General features: G+C 46.3%; 1 protein-coding gene across 1 annotated transcript in view; it reads right to left on the bottom strand.

The window, feature by feature from the left end:
- Positions 1-20,578, bottom strand: part of CACNA1C (calcium voltage-gated channel subunit alpha1 C) — a 698,267-nt gene that overhangs the window by 272,923 nt on the left and 404,766 nt on the right. Inside the window, exons 4-5 of the mRNA XM_054386505.1 lie at positions 15,351-15,490; positions 2,750-2,889 (exon numbers count right to left, since the gene is read on the bottom strand). Of these exons, the coding sequence (XP_054242480.1) occupies positions 2,750-2,889; positions 15,351-15,490 (280 nt within the window). The remainder of the gene's footprint in view (positions 1-2,749; positions 2,890-15,350; positions 15,491-20,578) is intronic.

Here is a 20,578-nt window from a genome sequence, read left to right as displayed (position 1 = left end):
CCCACTGGGGTGGAAATGGAAGGGGAAGGAAGCAAAAAGCCTACTGTATGGAAGGCAAAACACAGCAAGTGTAATATTGGCAGCTCACCTGCTGGTCTTTATGATGTGTCAGGGACAGAACTTGAACAGAACCCAGAGATTTGACTTCTAAACCTCTGCTCTAGCTTAGTATGCATGAATGCAATCCTGTAATGTACAATATATGGTTGGCTTAGGCAACCTTATCTCAAAAGCCTCATAAGAAGAGTTACAGTCTAATACATATGGGTGTGATAACATCTATCTAGGTTAGCCAGCAGGCATTGGACAATTAAAAATAGCCAGTGAAGACTGAGGCTCTATTAGCTTTCTACAAGCCACAGCAGCCCCAAAGAAGCCTGGGTCAATAAATATGCTCCTAGTCAGACCCATAAAGGCTAACAAGAATTTCTGTCAGATCAAGTTGTTGGTTTGCCTGCTTCACACTTGACTAGCATTTGCTGTCTAGGCAAAATGTTTGCTGGCTCTTTGACTCTGTTCTGGTGCAAATGAAATACTTCTCTTGATGAGAAAACTCTCAAGTGGACTATCAGATAGTCTGCTGGGATCAAGATCATATATGGATATGGATATGGATATGGATATGGATATGGATATGGATATGGATATGAACTGTCAGATTTGGCTCCCTCAGCTGCTTCTAGTCCTCTAAGATCACTCGTTAAGAGATTTGAAGAGTAGTAACAAAATCCTTTTGTGTTGGGGAACACATGTTGTTCTCCAGAACAGCAACATCTCTGAGCACAGTTAATCTCAGCCTGGCAGATCAACTCTCAGAACATGTGCCAGAAAAAGCAGCATCTCACTGAGAACACCCCAGTCCATACTTGTTTAAATTCCACTACCTTCCCCTTACCATACAGGGGGCATGCAACTGGAAAGCACCACAAGACTTAGACCACAGAAGGACTATGATAGAACAAAACCTTAATTTACAGCCTGGCATCAAGTGGGTGCCATGTCACAGACAAAATATGGTCTTCATGAGATAGATGTGGCAAACCCAAAGAGCTGTGTTCTGTGTGGACTGAAGGTACTGCATGACACATGGGTGGCTGCATGAAACAATCCACTACAGTAACCCCTACCAGAGGTGGCATGAAGAGTGGCTGTCAGTTCTGGATCAGAGGGGAAGGGCCTTAGCTGTCTAACTTCCTGTTGTCTACTTAGTTGTCTACTTTTCCATATTTTCAATTCACCAAAGTAACCCCAAGCAGGGCACAAGCTGAGGCCTTGTGGACCAAGCATGGCTTTTTCTGAGGCCAAATAGTGCTGCCAGTGCTTCAGCTCCTCCCATGCAGACATTCACCTTTCATTTAAAAAGTTTCTACCCTTTATGGTTGTGGGAAAAAGATTGAAAATATGGCTTTGATATAACCTAGTGGCTTAGAAAACAAGATAAAAAGAAAGGACCTCACACTTCCCCCCCCCAAATAAACTGTGATTTTTTTAAGCTGATCTCATGGTTTATGGCAACTTGAGTCAATGCTTTTGAATGAATAGGGTTAGAAGTACTTTAAGATATAAAACTAGCAAGCTGCCCAAATACAAATAAACAAAGCTCCCTCCACAGCTATTTTGGAGATTAAGTCCCTTCCTGTTAACTACATCTCTCATTGCTATAAACATGGAGAGCAATGACAGATTTCAAGTAACCCTCTCTCCAAAAGGCCAATAGGTCCCATCTATAACAAATTCTCCCCCACTGTGATGTCCTCACTCCACCTCTACAACAGACTGAGCAGACTTCCAGTTACTCATAGCTTCACTGTAAATAAGAAAATGGATGCTACACTATCAAAAGCTGCTTGAGGACTCTCAGGGGCATTACAAATAATTTAAGCAAATAAGACTATCAGAGAAAACAACTGTGTCACTGCCCTATGTCCTGTTGGATCAAAGCTGTTCCCAGGGCTCTCCATCAGAAGGTCATATGGAAAGAAGAAAGTGCAATTTTAATGGAAAAGCTCCTTCCCCCCATCCCCTCCCCAAAAATCAACACAAATGACCATACGCTGTTTCGATCAAGGACAAGTATTTATAATACTGTATCTTTAGCCTTCAGAGGGGACCTTATCACACTCTACAACTACCTGAAGAGAAGTTGAAGTCAGGTGGGGGTCAGGCAGCTTGTGACAAGACAAGAGAAGCCTGAAGCTGCACCAGGGGAGGTTTAGGTTGGATGTTAGGAAGCATGTCCCTCATGGCAAAGGGAATTAGAACCTGGAATGGACTGCCCAGGGAGGTGGTGGAGTCGCTGTCCCTGGAGGTGTTTAAGGCAAGCTTGGATGTGGCACTCAGTGCCATGGTCTGGTTGATGTGGTGGTGTTGGGTCACAGGCTGGCCTTGATGAGCTCAGAGCTCTATTCCAGCCTCAATGGTTCTGTGATTCTGTCATACCAAACATACACTGCAACTTCCTAACTACTTCAGGGTTCTTTTGCCTGAAATCCTTACAATCTAGGATCTCTCACTTTCGTTGTTTACACAGGTTGCACAATCAGACTGAGACACCACCAAATTCCCTTCCCCTCCAGCTCTGCTAATCCTCTGATTCATATCATGTTTGTCATAAATACATTCCCTTGAAAAGAGGCCTCACGCACACAGAACAGCTCTGCATCGTGCTTCATCTTTCAGAATGGTGACACTGCTCCCTCTTGCCCCATGCCACACCACAGACAGCCATAAAAGACAAGCAGTGACTTACTGGGCACTCCAGACACCAGCCGTAAGGGACGTAACACCCGGAAAGCTCGCAGCGCTTTCACATCGAAGCCGGCACCTTTCCCGCCTATTGAATTCCCTCCATCTGCTTTGGTTGCTTGTTCTAAAATTGCACTAAAAAGCCTGCAAAAAGAAAGAGGAGACAATCTGTAGGCAGACAGTAAGGCTCTGGGCTAAACAGGAACAGAGATGAGTGTTGTATCACCCAAACTACCTCTCAGACCTGTGAAGAGTGTCACATATCTCAGCTGACTTTCACATATGGTAGAGGAGAGACAGACTCTCCCCATATGCAATAGCCTAATGGGGATGTCTACACCATTTGCAAAACACTTGTGTCTGCAGCAGACACAAAACCAACATGCTCCTCCTTCCCCCAGCCACAGACTACCACAGCTACGAGCCTGCATGGTAACATGGGGACGTGTGCTCCTTGCCCTGTGCCCTGGGGCACACCAGGCACTTCCAAATAGCCATCTTGTGCTGCATTCAAAGGGTCACCACCAGCAGAGCACATGGGTTGGATTTTGAAGGCAGCCTCCAAGATATCCTGACCAGGCAGTCTGGCCAAGAGGCTGGAGCCAGGCTCTGCTGGGTGATGCCCAATGACAGCACAAGGGGCAATGGTGGAATTTGAGGCATAGGAAGTTCTATGGAAACATAAGGAAGAATTTTTTCCCTGTGAGGGTGACAGAAGACTGGAACAGGCTGCCCAGGAGGGTTGTGGAGTCTCCTTCTCTAGAGATATTCAAGACCTGTCTGGCTGTGCTCCTGTGTGATCTGCTCTATGTGCTCTTGCTCTGGCAGGGGGGTTGGACTGGATGAGCTTTCGAGGTCCCTTCCAGCCCCTAACATTCTGTGATTCTGTGACATACTCAGTGGGAGTTGAGTGGAAAGGCAAGAAGGCAGAAATCTTAGGAACTGTCCTTTCTGCTGCTATACTTTGCTATCTTCATTCATCAACAATCAACCTTGGGGGGGGGAAAATCAAAATACAAAAGCAACACAAAAGCAAAACAAAGCAAACTCCATAACTAATCCAATCATTATCTGTCATCCATTTTTATAAGGAACTGAGATTCATGAAGGTAACTGAAGGTAGAACTCGGTGTAAAACTCAGGGATCCTTCAAGGGGCAAAGTTTTAGACCAGGGAGTATGGTCAGAGTATCTGCTTGGGTATCTATTTGTAAATCCCCTGATGCGCTGGCTGGGGAAAGTGCAAAACTGTAGGAGTTTTATTGTTAGAATGTTTCATTATCCCAGGCAGTATTTTGTCTTGGCTAGGAGGAGTTAGCTGCTTTAGGGAGAAGATGTCTCACTCAAAATGCATTCGAAAAGCAGAGCAAGGCAGAAAAGACAATGCTGAAGGCTCACCCAATGTGTTCATAAGAACTTGATTTAGTAAATTAGCTTTCTGGAAGCAGCTTCTCTTTTTCTGGTAAAACATTAGTACTTTTGGGGGGAGGAAGGATTCCTCATGCATTTGCTAATGACAATGCTTTCAGCCTTGAAGTCATCATCTTGAACTCAACCAGGAGGTTAAAAGCTGTTCCAGTCTAATTGGATGTTTGGTGCTCTGGGGAAAATGATTGCCTGAGAGGGGCAGAGACCCCTTGGCCCCTAGCATGCCATGGAGGTACCAGGGGTAACTTTAAGGAAGCTGCCTGGGATGCCAGGAACCACCTAGTTGGAGCAGCCTGGATTCAGCACCTGCTGATTTCTCTCCGATTTCACAGCCTGCAGTGCCTCTGTCAGGAACCTATCTATATGCCCTGGCTGGCATATTCCACTGAGAGTCCCCAAACTGCCTATCAAGCAGAGACTGAGCTGCCTGATTGCTTTATAAGGAGCACCATTGCCTGCAGACTGCAACTGAAACTCATTGATGAGGCCACAAACATGGGGAGCTTGCCCTGGACAGTAAAAAAAGAAGGCTTTGATTTACCAAAGTGTGTAAGCCATTGCATTTCCCCAACACTGCTACCACAGAAAATGTGGATTAAGGGAAGGTAAATGCAAAATTAGTTTCTTAAATGGGATTATTATTATTGTTATTATTATTGTTGTTGTTGTTACAGTTGATATTTTTGTTGTTGTTATTATTATATATATTTTTTTTTAAATTCCATATAAACAGTCTTATAAAACCATGCCTGAGGAACTCCTCACTGGCTCTTTTCAGAGCTCCATCTTCAAGCACTGCAGAGAGATTTAACAAGTAGGTAACAAGCGTGGGAAAAACTGTGTGAGGAGGTTGAATGTTGAGTTTGTGGGTGCTGCAGACGGAGAAGCAGGATGCAGAGAAGACAAACCCAGAGCCTAAGAGAGGTGCTGCATTGCCTACAGCTAACCCAGAAAGAGATAAACAAGGGCTGCTGAAAACATGAATTATTGACTGTATGTATTTCTTCAGCTGTATGTGCAAATGACAGAGTTGCAGTTTTCTGCTGGTCTTCATAATAGAAACACTGTGGGTCAAATTTAGCCTAATGTATTCTCAGCAAGCTAGTGATTAAGCTCTAGAAATGTGCTCTGTTTCTTAGTCAAATGTTTCTATCTTCCTAGTCAATAGAATTCCCACAGTAGATGATGACTGACACACCTATACAACAGTCCCCGTCTCCTGGGATTCTCTGGAGGAAAGAGAATTCACTGTCAAGTGGGTTTTATGCTACTTTTCAGCTCTCTTGCAATGCTGAAGGCAAGAAATCTCAAGGAACTCGGAGTCAGCAATTGTCCAAAACTGAGGGTTCACTCTCTTGGTCCCCATTATGCAAAACACTATGCAGAGTCATGCCAGCACAGATTTTTCATGCACATGGAACATGCAGTTATCCAGCACTGCTTTTCAGATTATTTGGGGATGTTTCTGTTGTCCCTTTCTGAGCCCAGGAAAATATGTCCACTGCTCACTGTTTTCCGAACTGCAACTAGAGTTTGGAGGGGATGAACTCTGTGACAAGGACAGGCTGAGGAAGCTGGGGTTGCTCAGCCTAGAGAAGGTAAGACTATGGGAAGGACTTTAGAGCTGCCTTCCAATACCTGAAGGGGATCTACAGGAAGACTTCAGAGGAACATTTCATAAGGGTCTTTAGAGACAGGACAAGGGGGAATAGTTTGAAGCTGAGAAAAGGCAGGTTTAGACTGGATCTTAGGAAGAAGGGTGGTGAGACTCTGGAATAGGCTGTCCAAGGAGTTTGTGGATGCACCCTCCCTGGGGGTGTTCAAGGCCAGGTTGGATGAGGCCTTGAGCAGCCAAGTCTAGTTGAGAGGTGTCCCAGCCCATGTTGGGGAGGTTGGAGCAGATGAGCTCTGAGGTCCCTTCCAACCTGAGCCATTCTATGATTCTATGATTCTCACCAGCTCTGTGTTTCACCAAACAGCAGCTCTTGGCAGCTGGCAACAAGAACATCTTTCCTGCCACTCTTGCAATGAGCAAACCATGCTCTAGAACTCTGCATCCTAAAAGCTTTACAATGTCCTAAATTCAGGAGGAGCAGAAACACACTCATTAGGACAGCTCACTCCAGTGGAGGTAGAACCTGCAGGCCAGGTGGCTGTGTTGGTGTGCTCCAGTGTTCAGGTGCTAAGAGTGATGTCTTGAGGTACCCTCTGTCATCTGCCTGCTGTACTTCAGGACTAATTCACAGTAATTCCTGCAGCTCCTCATTTAAAAACTTACGTTTAAACTAGAGCTGCACTACTCCTGCTACTCCTGCTTTAACACATTTTATAGAATCACAGAATGGTCTGGGTTGGAAGGGACCTCTGAAGGACATCTAGCCCAACCCCCTCTGCAGTCAGCAGGGACATCCTCAACTAGATCAGGTGGCCCAGAGCCCTGCCCAGCTTCACCTTGAATATCTCCAGGGATGGGGCCCTAACCACCTCCCTGGGCAACCTGTTCCAGTGTTCTACCACCCTCATGGTAAAGATCTCCCCCGGTACTAATCTCAACTTTTTACTAATGCAATAAAACTTTTTAGTTCTCTCATTTATATAACTCTCTTTCCTTTTTGTATTGAGGTCTAGATGTGCCCAATCTGGCCTAATGAATCTCTACACCACTCCTCAAATGTACACTACATCTTGTCAATCCTGCTTCACTGTCCCTGTCATCTCCTGAGTTAGGGCATGGGTAGACATCTATGACTCAGAGGCTACAACTACCACATGCATTTTTGGCTGTAAATGACCCTGCAGGGGATGGTTGAGTAAAGGAAAAGGAAAACAAGAATAGGAAAATGAAGAAGAAGGGGCCAAGGGGGAGAAAAAGAGGGAAGAAGGGGAGGAAAAGGGTGGGAGAGAAGCAGAAAAAGGGGGGAAAGGAACAGAATAAGCAGGGGGATGGAAGAAAAGGTGGGGGGAAGGAAGAAAAAGGATAGGAAAGGGAAGGTAAAGGGGGGAGAGAGAAGAAAAAGAGGGGGAATGGAAGAAAAAGGGGGGGGAAGAGAAGAAAAGGGGAAGAAGGGAAGAAAAAGGGGAGGAAGGGAAGAAAAGGGGGGATGGGAAGAAAGGGGGGGAAAGGGAAGAAAAGGGGAGGAAAGGGAAGAAAAGGGGGGAAAGGGAAGAAAAAGGGGGGAAAGGGAAGAAAAGGGGGGACAGGAAGAAAAGGGAGGAAAGGGAAGAAAAGGGGGGGAAGGGAAGAAAAGGGGGGGGGAAAGGGAAGAAGAGGGGTGGGAAAGGAAAGAAAAGGGGGAGGAAAGGGAAGAAAAGGGAGAAAAGGAAGAAAAAGGGGGGGAAAGGGAAGAAGAATCCTGTTCAGAAATCCCACCAAGGAAGAGACATAGAAAAAAGGTAAGGCCTCTGATGGCCTCTTCCATTACCCTCCATTAGCAAAAAACCCCACAACTCATCTACAATTTGTAGTTTTTGGGAGATTTATAGACTCTTTCTACTTTTTCAGCTACTTGTTCTCTAATCCTGAAAGAGCTCAGCAGATATTAGTGTGCTGATTGATATAAAAGGTGATTCCAGAGCTGTTCTACTCTATGTCTACATGGGCAAATCTGTTCTTTGATGCAAACCTCCAGGAAAAGCTTCACAGTAGGTAAGGTGGAGCAATCAAAGTTTGGATGGTATAAAAATGCAAGATTTTTGTGGCCACTAAAAATCCTCCCTATGTAAAACACCAGAACAAACCAAACGAGAAGTCAATGGCTTGGCTGAGCAATGCTCTGCTGGATACAGCACTGCCTGCATGAAAGAGTGGTGGTCAGTGGAGTTAAATTCAGCTGGGGGCTGGTCACAAGTGGTGTTCCTCAGGGCTCAGTGTTGGGACTACTTCTGTTTAACATCTTGATTGGTGACCTTGATGAAGACACAGAGTGTGTCAGCAGTAAGTTTGCAGATGACACCAAGTCAGGGGTCAGTGTTGACCTGCACCAGGGTAGGGAGGCTCTGCAGAGGGACTTGGATAGATTGGATCCATGGTCAATGTCACCAGGAGGAGCTTCAACAAGGCCAAGTGCCAGGTCCTGCACTTGGGGCACAACAGCCCCAAGCAACACTACAGGCTTGGGGCAGTGTGGCTGAAAGCTGCTGGCAGAAAGGGATCTGGGGGTGCTAATGGACAAGCAGCTGAAGAGGAGCCAGCAGTGTGCCCAGGTGGCCAAGAAAGCCAAAGGCATCCTGGCTGGGATTAGAAATGCTGTGTCCAGCAGGAGCAGGGAGGGGATTGTCCCCTGGGACTGAGCTCTGGGGAGGCCACACCTCGAGTGCTGTGAAGTGAGAGCAGAGGAGGGCAAGGAAGCTGTGAAGGGCCTGGAGAATAAATCTTATGAAGAGCAATTGCAGGAGCTGGGGCTGTTTGGTTTGAAACAGAGGAGGCTGAGGGGAGACCTTCTGGCTATCTACAACTATCTGAAAGGACATTGTAGAGAGGCTGGTGCTGGTCTCTTCTCACAGGTCATTAGTGATAGAATAAGAGGGAATGGCCTCAAGCTGCAGCAGGGCAGGGTTAGACAGGACAGTAGGAAGAATTTTTTGCCAGCAAGAGTGGTCAGGCATTGGAATGTGCTGCCCAGGGAGGTGGTGGAGTCCCCAAGCCTGGATGTGTTTAAAGGGGGTTTGGATGTGATGCTTGAGAATATGGTTTAGGGGTGAACCTTGTAGAGTAGGGTTGGACTTGGTGATCCTGAGGGTCTTTTCCAACCTGAATGTTTCTGTGATTCTGTGATACTCTCTGCCAGCCTAAATTCACGTCCTGCTTTCATCTGGATGTAGTACTTTCCTCTGATGAAGCAGAATTAACAGCATCTTCATTTCTGCATTTAACTTGTGACAGGACTACATCTAGACTGGATGTTATTTCTTCTATTTTTCTGCTTCTCTTCTGACATCTGAAACATCAAAAAAAGGTTTTCACTTTGCTAGATGAACCCAACAGCAGCATGATAAGGCTGTAACCTACTCTACAGCTCTTCATCTCTTCCTCTGTGGGTAGGGCATGCTGATTTTTATAGAATTTGTCAGAGGCCTCCAGAATATAAAAAGAAAGCAGAGGGTTTGGTATTTCTAAGGAAAAAAACAAAATCAGGAGAAAAAGCAGCTGAAAGAATCCTTCCTGATATAAAGACATAGTATAACATAAGGATATTTTTCAGTGTTTTACAATTCACCTGTGATTTGTGAGTACCAAAGGGTTTTGCTCTGCCCTTTAGAAACTCTCCACAGGTCTTCAGAAGGACATCCCTGGTAATCACATTTTCCAGCCTGCTCTCAATTTCGGATCCTTTCCAGATACACTCACTGCTTACCTTTCCAAGCAAGGCTGCTATTCAAACTGTAACACCTATTTTCCTGGCAGAAGCTCTGGGCCCTTGGAGAATGACTGTGGCAGACAGATCACAGCGCTGCCAGGGAAGACAGAGATCCTAGCACAACACTGTCAGCTTAGTCTTCTCTCGAGAGAAATTTCCTTCAACAGCCCTAATACTGCAGGACATCACTGCTCTAGCTGAAAGTTTTGATGTTTTCCAAAAGAGGAACAGTAATGCTGGAAGAAGCAGGAAGCAATTTTGACTCACCCATCAGCGCTTGTGGGTCGTGCCTCATTAGGCAGCTCTGGGGTGTGAGCTCTACTCTTAGCTAATAATGTTCTTATTCACGAGACACGGCTGATACCCTCACACAGACATTTGTCTTCAAAGCATCTTTTTTTCCTATACTAGTGTTGCTACAGCCTGGTCATAGGCTATTCAAAGATAAGAGAGAATCAAGCTTTAAAAGCCTTGGCAGATGAATAAGCAGATCTTCAGCACTGCAAGAACAAGGTGCTACAAGCCTGCAGGTCTAAAGTGCACGTTTTCTCCAAAAAACAAAGGAGCTGTGTTCAGTGCTCCCCTCTGCTGCTGCTGCTGAGGTGTAACAAGGCCAAGGGCAGGCTCCTAACGCCTTGGCCACAGTGACCCCATGCAGGCTACAGGCTGGGGATGAGTGGCTGGAGAGCAGCCTGGCAGAGAGGGACCTGACAGTGCTGGGTGACAACAGCTGAGCATGAGCCAGCTGTGTGCCCAGGGGGCACAGGAGGCCAGTGGCATCTTGGCTTGGATCAGGAATAGTGTGGGCAGCAGGAGCAGGGATGGAATCCTGCCCTGTGCTCAGCACTGGTGAGGCCTCACCTCGAGCACTGTGTGCAGCTCTGGGCCCTCACTGCCAGAAAGATCTTGAGGGGCTGGAGCAGGTCCAGAGGAGAGCAATGAGACTGGGGAAGGGACTGGAGGGAAAGGCTGATGAGGAGAGGCTGAGGGAGCTGGGGGTGTTCAGCCTGCAGAAGAGGAGCCTCAGGGGGGACCTTATCACACTCTACAAGTACCTGAAGGGTACAATATCTTTATTAATGATCTGGATGAGGGGATTGAGTCCATCATCAGTAAGTTTGCAGATGACACCAAGCTGGGAGCAGGTGTTGATCTGTTAGAAGGTAGAAGGGCTCTGCAGAGGGACCTTGACAGGCTGGACAGATGGGCAGAGTCCAACATGATGGCATTCAACAAGTCCAAGTGCCGGGTGCTGCACTTCGGCCACAACAACCCCATGCAGAGCTACAGGCTGGGGTCAGAGTGGCTGGAGAGCAGCCAGGTGGAAAGGGACCTGGGGGTACTGGTTGACAGCAGCTGAACATGAGCCAGCAGTGTGCCCAGGTGGCCAAGAGAGCCCATGGCATCCTGGCCTGCATCAGGAATAGTGTGGCCAGCAGGAGCAGGGAGGTCATTGTACCCCTGTACACAGCACTGGTTAGGCCACACCTTGAGTCCTGTGTCCAGTTCTGGGCCCCTCAGTTTAGGAAAGATGTTGAATTGCTGGAGCATGTCCAGAGAAGGGCAACGAGGCTGGGGAGAGGCCTTGAGCACAAGCCCTATGAGGGAGCTGGGGGTGTTTAGCCTGGAGAAGAGGAGGCTCAGGGGTGACCTCATTGCTGTCTACAACTACCTGAAGGGAGTTTGTAGCCAGGTGGGGGTTGGTCTCTTCTCCCAGGCAACCAGCACCAGAACAAGAGGACACAGTCTCAAGCTGCACCAGGGGAGGTTTAGGCTGGAGGTGAGGAGAAAGTTCTTCACAGAGAGAGTGGTTGGCCATTGGAATGTGCTGCCCAGGGAGGTGGTGGAGTCACCATCCCTGGAGGTGTTGAAGAGGGGATTGGATGTGGCACTTGGTGCCATGGTTTAGATAGGCATGAGGTGTAGGGTGACAGGTTGGACTCGATGATCTTTGAGGTCTCTTCCAACCTTCTTGATTCTTGATTCTTGTAGTCAGGTGGGGGTCAGGCTCTGCTCCCAGGCACCTTGTGACAAGAGGAGAGGGCATGGCCTGAAGCTGTGCCAGGGCAGGTTTAGGTTGGATGTTAGGAAGCACTTCCTGATGGCAAGGGGAATTAGAGACTGGCATGGACTGCCCAGGGAGGTGGTGGAGTCGCTGTCCCTGGAGGTGTTTAAGGCAAGCTTGGATGTGGCACTCAGTGCCATGGTCTGGTTGATGTGGTGGTGTTGGGTCACAAGCTGGGTTTGATGAGCTCAGAGCTCTATTCCAGCCTCAATCATTCTGTGATTCTGTGTGATTCTGCTGTGTATTGCTGTGGTCTGACTCTTAAATCCTTTTGGTTACTAGAGACCTATTTTTAGGGGGCAGGGGAAAGTACACAGGCACATTGTTCGAAAAATTCTATAGAACCTGAGACTTCCCTCTAGAATTTATGTTTGATCTTACACATGTCCATTTTCCTCTCACTCCATGGAATCTAGTTGTGTTAAACTATCTCTTCAAGACAGAAGATCTCTTCAAGGTCTGGAGCCCTCAACACAGGAAAGACTTGGCCTGATGGAGCAGGTCCAGAGGAGGCCAGGAATATGCTCAGGGGGTTGGAGCAGCTCTGCTACACGGACAGGCTGAGGGAGCTGGGGGTGTTCAGCCTGCAGAAGAGAAGGCTCCAGGCAGACCTAATAGCAACCTTCCAGTACCTGAAGGGGGCTACAAGAAGGATGGAGAGAGACTGTTCGCAAAGGCCTGTACGGACAGGACAAGAGGCAATGGCTTCAAACTAGAGAGGAGCAGATTTAGATTGGGTGTTAGGAACAAGTTCTGCTTCATGGGGATGGTGGAACACTGGAACAGGTTGCCCAGGGAGGTGGCTGGGGCCCCATCACTGGAGATATTGAAGGTGAGGCTGGACAGGGCTCTGAGCAACCTGATCTAGTTGGGGATGTCCCTGCTGAGTGCAGAGGGGGTTGGACTGGATGAGCTTTGGAGGTCCCTTCCAACCCAGACCATTCTGTGATGTGTACATGTGCCAAACAGTGTACACTTGGTGCATTTAGAGTCAAACAAAAGATCTAAGACCTATCATATTTTTTTTTATCACCCTTAACTTAGAACAGTACTTGAAGAAGTACTTCCCACCTACCCTTTCTAATGCTTGTAGCAAGGACAATCATTTAAAATGAAGATTCCTAAGGCAGAACAAGCACAGATGTCAGTTACACGGTCATGTTGGGACTTCATGCTTGCAGTATGAGTCCCACACCAGCCTTTGCCTGCCATACCAAAGAAATCCCTCCCTCCAGTGCTACAGCTTTGTTCAAATTACTCAGCTTTCTCCAAAAGCTCTATCCATAGGCAGGAAAAGGCACCACAAGGAAATGCTGTGACCAGCACTTGCTTTCTTCCTCCTCCCTCTTTCAAATTTATTTTAAACTTTTCCATAGGACACCCAGCTTTGCTGAAATTTAAACAGAATGTCATTGAGGGGTTTCAGACAGCCCTTAGGAAAAGAACACAGGGCAGAATGGGAACAGATGGCCTTACTACAGTGATTTTGCAGAGGGGTTGTGGGGAGGGAAAGCAGCTCACGAGCCCAGGCTGTGGTACTCCATGAGTGAGTTTCAGCAGATAAACATCAAAGGAACCCATCTGGCCTTGAAGTAGAATCTGTCACTTGAGATTGTTACTATTTAACAAAGACCTTGGGGTCTTGGCTACATCATACTCATGTCATCCCTCCCCAGCTACAGGTTTTGTTCACCATCTAGTGACTGAGAGCTGCTGGAGGCAAAACCAGAAAGAAGAGATAGAAGAGTTGAGAGCTGCAGCTTCTGTCATTGGCAAGCGAATTAATTTCAGTCTGAATATAATCTTGCTGATTAACTGACCCAGCAGGACTGTACTTAAACTGGATAAAGTGCTGTCCTGTGCTTTCTGGAGCCCTGCTCTTTCACATCCCAATGGGAGAACAGGTGATCTATCCTCACTTTAAAAAGTCTCTCATAAAAACAAAAAGGGAATAATCACATTGAGAGGACTTTTATTCTCCGATCTTTCTTCACCTTGAGCAATTCCCAAGCAGGTGAGATATCTGAGGGCATTCAAAGGCAAAAGCAGCTACAAAATTGGACATCAGTGCCAAAGGAGGGGTTGGGGATTTTCCACTTTCCAATTACTAATTTTTTGTGGGATCCTCTGACTGTGGGGAGGAACAAAGAAGAAAACTACTTGGTCACTACCATAAAGAGAAGCACTATGCCCACATGGAATCTTAGTCCTGGGACTCAGAACAGCTTCTCAGTTCTGCCCTGGGATAGGACAAGGGGCAATGGATGGAAACTACAGCACAGGAGGTTCCACCTCAACATGAGACCCTTTACTGTAAGGGTCCCAGAGCACTGAAGAGGCTGCCCAGAGAGGTTGTGGAGTCTCCTTCTCTGGAGACTTTCCAGCCCTGTCTGGATGTGTTCCTGTGTGACCTGTGCTGGATTCTATGGTCCTGCTCTGGCAGGGGGGTTGGACTCAATAATCTCCAGAGGTCCCTTCCAACCCCTAACATCCTGTGAACTTGTGAACAGGTTCTAGTTTGTTCTTCCTCCCTCTCACTGGGAATTCTTCTTCCACTCAGTTTTCCCTATGATAATGGAAAGCAGAAGGGATTGAATAGCACAGCACAGTTTGCTGACGTAATTCTGGGTGGTCAAGAAGGTGATGGACTGCAGGCTGGGGAGAAATTCTGAGCGGGTTCAGGTAACTGCTACTGTCTCTTTTAATGTTTTCCCTGGAAGCTGCTGCAGAGTTTCCTTGGTAAAGAGGTGAAAAGCCTGCAAGTTTTTGTGGGCGATGAAACTCTCTAACAATGGAGTGGTGGGAGGATGGGACAAATTACTCAGGTGAAGAGATCTTCTCTTTGTCTTCAGGCACAGTTCATCCTTCACCTCTTCCCTTCAACAGCTACAATTCAACCCCCTTGCTTAGCTCTTACCCTTAGGTAGAAAAAAAGCAGAAGGTATTGTACTTTGCTTTTATTCAAATAAATTAAATGCCAGGCTTGAAAAACAAATGGAGAGGAATAAGGGGATTAGAAAGGTTGCAGCTCAAAGTGGCATTTTGATCAACAATAGTAAAATTAGGCTTTAAAAAGGTGAAAACACTGAAAGGGGCAAAATCAAAAGGGTTGATATCAGCAGCAGAACAGTGCAATGGAACTGAAGAACATTTTGTTTGTAAATATGGAAACCTGGCAATTAATTTTTCCACCTGAGAATGAGAAACATCAATAAAATTTCACAAGATGGCAGAATGTATTTGTCATCTTTTTAATATTCATACAGCTTCCCAAACAAAGGGATTTTCTTCCAGGAATTTGCTTTTGTCCATTAGCCTTGCACTCCTTTTATCCACATTCCCACACAGCAGTTTCATTTCCATGTCTTGCAAAGCAATAAAGGCCTTGAAAAAGGCTAAGCAGCAAGGGACAGCAGACAGAAAATGTACATCAACTGCTTGTCAGCCCTTAATGTTTACCTCAAGATAAATGATTGCTCTGCACTGAAATTAGCATGACTCAAGTGATACCTGCAGAAGACCAATGAGGCAACTGCATTTTTAAGGCTCCACAGTAATACGTGCTAAAGCATGTGGGGTCCTTAGAGGAGCCAACAGAAGAGGAACAAACAGTGCCTTCAGGAGGAACACAAGGGGCAGCAACCTCCACCAACACCCGTGGGTAATGTACCCAGCCCTCACCCACCCTCCTGCTCCCAAAGGCTGCCAGGATCCCTGTGTGTGCAGAGGATTAGAAGACAAAGGATTGGTACTCACCCTACTACCACAATTATAAAATCTAGTAAATTCCAGCCGTTGCGGAGGTAAGCGTTGGGGTGAAAGAGAAGTCCATATGCTATTACTTTTAAAAATGCTTCCACTGTAAAAATTATGAGAAAGAGATACTCCACTCGTTCCTGGGGATGATAAGAGAACAAAAGAGGCAATGGTTAACAGGGGGAACAACCACGGGTAAGGATCTTTCTTTCTCTCACAGTCCACCCAGGCAGTCTCCAGCTCACTTGGGTATGTGTGAGACGCTTGGCCTGCCAGAGGGCTTTTCTCCTCACACTTGCATGGTCTGCAGCCAGCCTGACAGGACAGTGGCAGCAAATTTTAATTAGGGGATGAAGCTCACTGCCCTTGCCTTGGCAGGAACTGACCACTGCACAGGCCTGTGCAGAGGAGGAGGAGCTCTCTATTCAGCTCTCTACAGAGGATGCTGTCAAATACTGTCAGCCAACAAACTGCAGCCAAGTCCTTTCCTACCACTGGAGAGGAATCATTGCTGGCTGCAATATTGTGGAGAGAGACAAGAAGAAATAAAGAAAAGGGCCCACCTGAGACTGAGGCAAGTGTCAAACTGTACCTTCTTTGGGATTGCCTTTGCTGTTGCTGGGGAGTAAGTAGGCTGAATGTTGGTGATAAATGATTTACAAATCAGGAGTGACTAATGCTGGAGGCTTTTAGTCATTCCATCAGAAATCTACATGTCCCCATGAAATGCAGGCTGTAATTAAGCATATCCAAACAAAGTCACTTCCAGTGACAGTGTAGTCTGATGGAGTACAAGTAAGCAGGCTTTTGAGTCAGCACACAGGCTCTCATCTCTGGGATTTTTAGTCCCAATGTAGAAAAAGAATAGCAGTGTTGCAGAAATGGTAGGGACCTCCACTTAAGTAGGAGGGGAAACTGCAGCATTAAGGTAATCACTACAAAGGTGCTGCATGGCAAGCTGAGTTGGAAATAAGTGTGTGAAAATGAGATGACAGCAAAAGGAGTCCAGGTCCCTAGAAGGTTAAACACCAAAGCTATTCAAAGTTCACATTAAAAAAATAAAGATCTGAGATAAATACAAAGGATAACCTCTTAGGCGTTCCTGGTGGTATCCTAACAGTGTACCCAGCAAGACAATCAGGCTGGTCACTATTTATCTCTCCACCTCCAAACTGTTCATGCCCTGTTCCTCCGTCCAGTTGAATGCATGTACGAATGACACTTCCATATGACAACAGCAACACAAAACGTGCAGGTTTATATAAAATAAAACAACAACATCCTATCGTTTGCCAATTGCCTCTCGGAACATCTTCTACTCAGTTCTAGGTAAATAGCAACTTGCTAGCAACCTGCTGATGAAAAAACGCAATTTCTTGCATCTGCATGTTTCTCCTAGCAGGTTATTTTCCATGACTGAGAAATTCCATTTGACAGTAGCAGGCACATGTCTGTGTGCCTGTTTAAACAATGTTTTCCCTCACAATGCTTGCAGTATTCCCCAGTACTTAGTACAGGCAACACCTAAAATAGAAACCCTGCAGTTATCTGATCCAATTGTTAAGCTTCTGAATGTGCCTGCAGCACAGAACTTGTCCACTGTTGTCCCAGATAGAGACAGATCACCAGACTAAAAATTTCTCTCCCCTTTGAACTCAGAGGAGGAAACAACAGCATACAACACGAGTGACTGCTATGTCCTCAGCTCTACAAACACTAAGTGCCTTGTTTTATTTAGCACAGGAATTGGCATGGAAGTGCTAACAACCAAGAGTCCAGCCATGGTCTTGGCCACAGAAAAGAGCTCCAAAATGGCTTGCAAATGCTTAGAAGGGTCTAACCTATCAGCTCTCCTCCTTCCACAGCTGCTGACAACTGAACCGATACTAATTGATGTACAAATTACAGTCACACAGAACCAAACAATCAAGCTCTATGTACATGTTTGTAAAGCCTGTAGTAGCTCTCTCTCAGCTCTGGGAGCTGAAAGGACAAAGTCAGACTTGTGTGGAGGCTGGAAGAAGACAGAAATGGGCTCTGCAGGGGAAGAAGGAGTAGAGATTGTGGTGCCTAAGATGGGCATGGCCTCACTAGGGACGAATGAATGTCCTTTTGGGATGGAAACAAAGATTTCTCTTGCTGCAACCCAACTCACTCCCTATTTCAGGCAAGGGCTTTCCAGAGTTGTGGGCAACTTCTCTTTCCCTCCTGTGGAGAGTCACAGTAGGTTTGAGACCACTCTCTCATTCAGACTACGTTTGAGGTTGCCCCATGCACTCATTTCATTCAGCATCCCACTCTCTAAACAGAGACATGGGAAAGTCCTTTAGGCCATGAAAAATAGCCTTCCTCTAAGATCTCTCTTGGCAGGCACAGCCTAGACCATTACCAAGGGGATGTTGAGAAGCTTACCCTCTTTTTTAAGTAACTCCAGGCTCAATTTGAAGCATACAGACAGAACTGAAGAGAAAGGCCTGAAGCTGATGCTCTGCCCAGTGATTCAGCACCAAACACTGTCCTTGACCTCGGGCACCCTTGGAGAAATGCTACCACCAGTCACAGCTTGCTGTGTGCTGCTTCTGTGCTCACACTGCTGTGCAGGCCTGCCTGGCCAGAAGAGCCTTTCTGCTCCATGCCCCCTCCCTGCAGATGTTCAAGGCCAGGCTGGAAGGGACCTTGACTATCCAGGGCGAGCTGAGAGGTGTCCCTGCTCATGGCACAGGGAGGTTGGATTAGATGATCTCTAAGGTCTCTTCCAGCCTAAGCTGTTCTATAAGTCTATGAATTTCATTGAAATAACTGTACTAATGTAATCAAAAGTCCAAGAAAGCAGATGTGGGAGAAAATTCTGGAGAAAAGTTGTTTTTTTTTTTAAAAAAAACAAAAAAGTATTTAATACCGAACAGAGGAATCAGTAACAAGTTCCATTTCACTGGGTTTAGGAGCCTCATTCCTTTTTGCCTCTGAAGATGCCTTCAGGAACTCCAGGCTCCTGTTTTGTTATTGCAGTAATACTGTTTGTTGAACCATGTTATTGAGGTAATAATATGCCAAAATACTACACAGAGAGATATACTAATACATAGCTACATGCATATATAGATACACAACTACAAGCTGTTTGAATAAATTTATTACAATGCTCCAGTTAAGATGGAAAGGTCTATCACAAAGAAAACTCTATAAAAGCCTCTGAAAGGAACATAGGGTACAGAATGCTGAGCAGGGGAGAGAGAGTTTACAATCCTCTGCATTTAAATTAATGATTTCAGGATCTGAAGCTGAAGGAAAATTCTGCAGAGATTAAATAGTACTCCAAGGCCATTTCAGAAAGCTGCTTCTGTTTAGGCTTGAGAAGAATCTGAAAAGCTCACCAGCTAATTTGTGTTCCCTGTTATCATTAAACTATAAAGCATAAGTCAGTACAGGCACAACATAACTGGGTTTTCCAAGAACCTGGATGGCAGCCCCAGTTCTGCTGCCAGCTTGCCAAGTGAACTCACAGAGGTGACTCCACCACCCCTTGCCTCAAGTTAGACATGACAGGAGACACCTGATGCCCTCAGCAGCTGTGGAATGATTAATTTGCCTTTGCAAAATGAGTATCTGTGCTTCTGACTGCTCATCTGAAGCTTTGCTCTCACAGGTTAGGGTGATTGGGTCTCAGGGATTGAATTCCCCAAGGGACAGAGCACTGCAAACTGTTCATAACCCCCATTCCAAGAAGCCAGTTGGGTGCCATTTTTAAAGAAGCCAAGCTAGACAAATGTTTGCATTTCTAGTTGGGAGAGCTTCTTGGTTACAGGGAGGGAGGGAGCTACCCTCTTTGTGGGAGGGAAAAGACACAAGCAACAGCATTGCACCTCGAAGCACAAATGCAAACCCCAAGATCAAAAGAGAGGGAGTTTACTTTGGAGCTGTATGAAAAAGGGAAGAATATTTTTCTAATTTCTGTCTTAGAAATGGGAACTATGCTGTTGTGGCTGAGACACATGAAACACATCTCAGATTAAAGAATTACAAAGCAGGAACTTCCTGCTCAGGCAATAGAGATGAAAATGTTTTGAAAAACCAAGAGAAAAAATGAATCTCAGAATGTTAGAGGCTGGAATGGACCTTGAAAGCTCATCTAGTCCAACCCCCCTGCCAGAGCAGGAGCACCTCGAGCAGATCACACAGGAACACAGCCAGATGGGTTTGGAACATCTCCAGAGAGGGAGACTCCACAACCCCCCTGGGCAGCCTGTTCCAGTCTTCTGTCACCCTCATAGGGAAAACATTTTTCCTCCTGTTTCCATGGAACTTCCTATGCCTCAGCTTCCACCATCGCCCCTTGTGCTGTCATTGGGTATCACCCAGCAGAGCCTGGCTGCAGCCTCTGGGCACTCCCCCTGCACATCTTTATCAACAGCAATGAGGTCACCCTCAGGCTCCTCCTCTCCAAGCTACAGAGCCCTCAGCTCCCTCAGGCTCTCCTCATAAGGAAGATGTTCCACTCCCTTCATCATTTTTGTGGCTCTGTGCTGGACTCTTTCAAGCAGTTCCCTGAGGTCCTTTTTGAGCTGAGGGGCCCAGAACTGGACACAATATTCCAGATGGAGCCTCAGCAGGACAGAGTAGAGGGGGAACAGAACCTCTCTTGACCACAGCCCTTCTAATCCACCCCAGAATGGCATTGGCCTTCTTGGCCACAAGAGCACATTGCTGGCTCATGGTCATCCATCTATTTACAATATGAGTGGAAGGAGAGGAAGGACTGAAGTTTCAGCAAACTGGCCAGTCCCTGGTTCATACAGATATCCTGGGACTGGCTCTACCACTGTTCTATTGACTTTGTTTTGTTTCTTGTAGATATAGGACATGAGCATGAGCTACCCTAGCTGCTAGAATTGCCACCAGCATCATTGCCAGGAAATAAACTGTTAAACAAACATCATCTTACTCTTAACAAAGAAACAAACACTATCTTAGTGCTGAGGCTCTAAAATGCTTTTCCAGCTGAGGATTACTCTCTAATCCCATGTGCCTTCTGAAGACCTCAGAGGTTTGGTTTTGGTTAGGATTTCTTAACTGTACCCAGTGACTTTCTAGGTTGACAGAAGGAGCCAAAATAGGAAACCCAAGGAAATTACCCTAGGGTGTCATGAGGCTTTTCTCCTGCCAGGAAAAGTGAGTACTCCAGTAGCTTCTGAGGAACTGTCCTCAGAAGGATTCACTGTATCTTGATC

This window comes from Indicator indicator, chromosome 14 (assembly GCF_027791375.1).
Source record: "Indicator indicator isolate 239-I01 chromosome 14, UM_Iind_1.1, whole genome shotgun sequence".
In the NCBI taxonomy this organism is placed as follows: domain Eukaryota; kingdom Metazoa; phylum Chordata; class Aves; order Piciformes; family Indicatoridae; genus Indicator; species Indicator indicator.
This window is presented reverse-complemented; position numbering and strand designations above follow the sequence as displayed.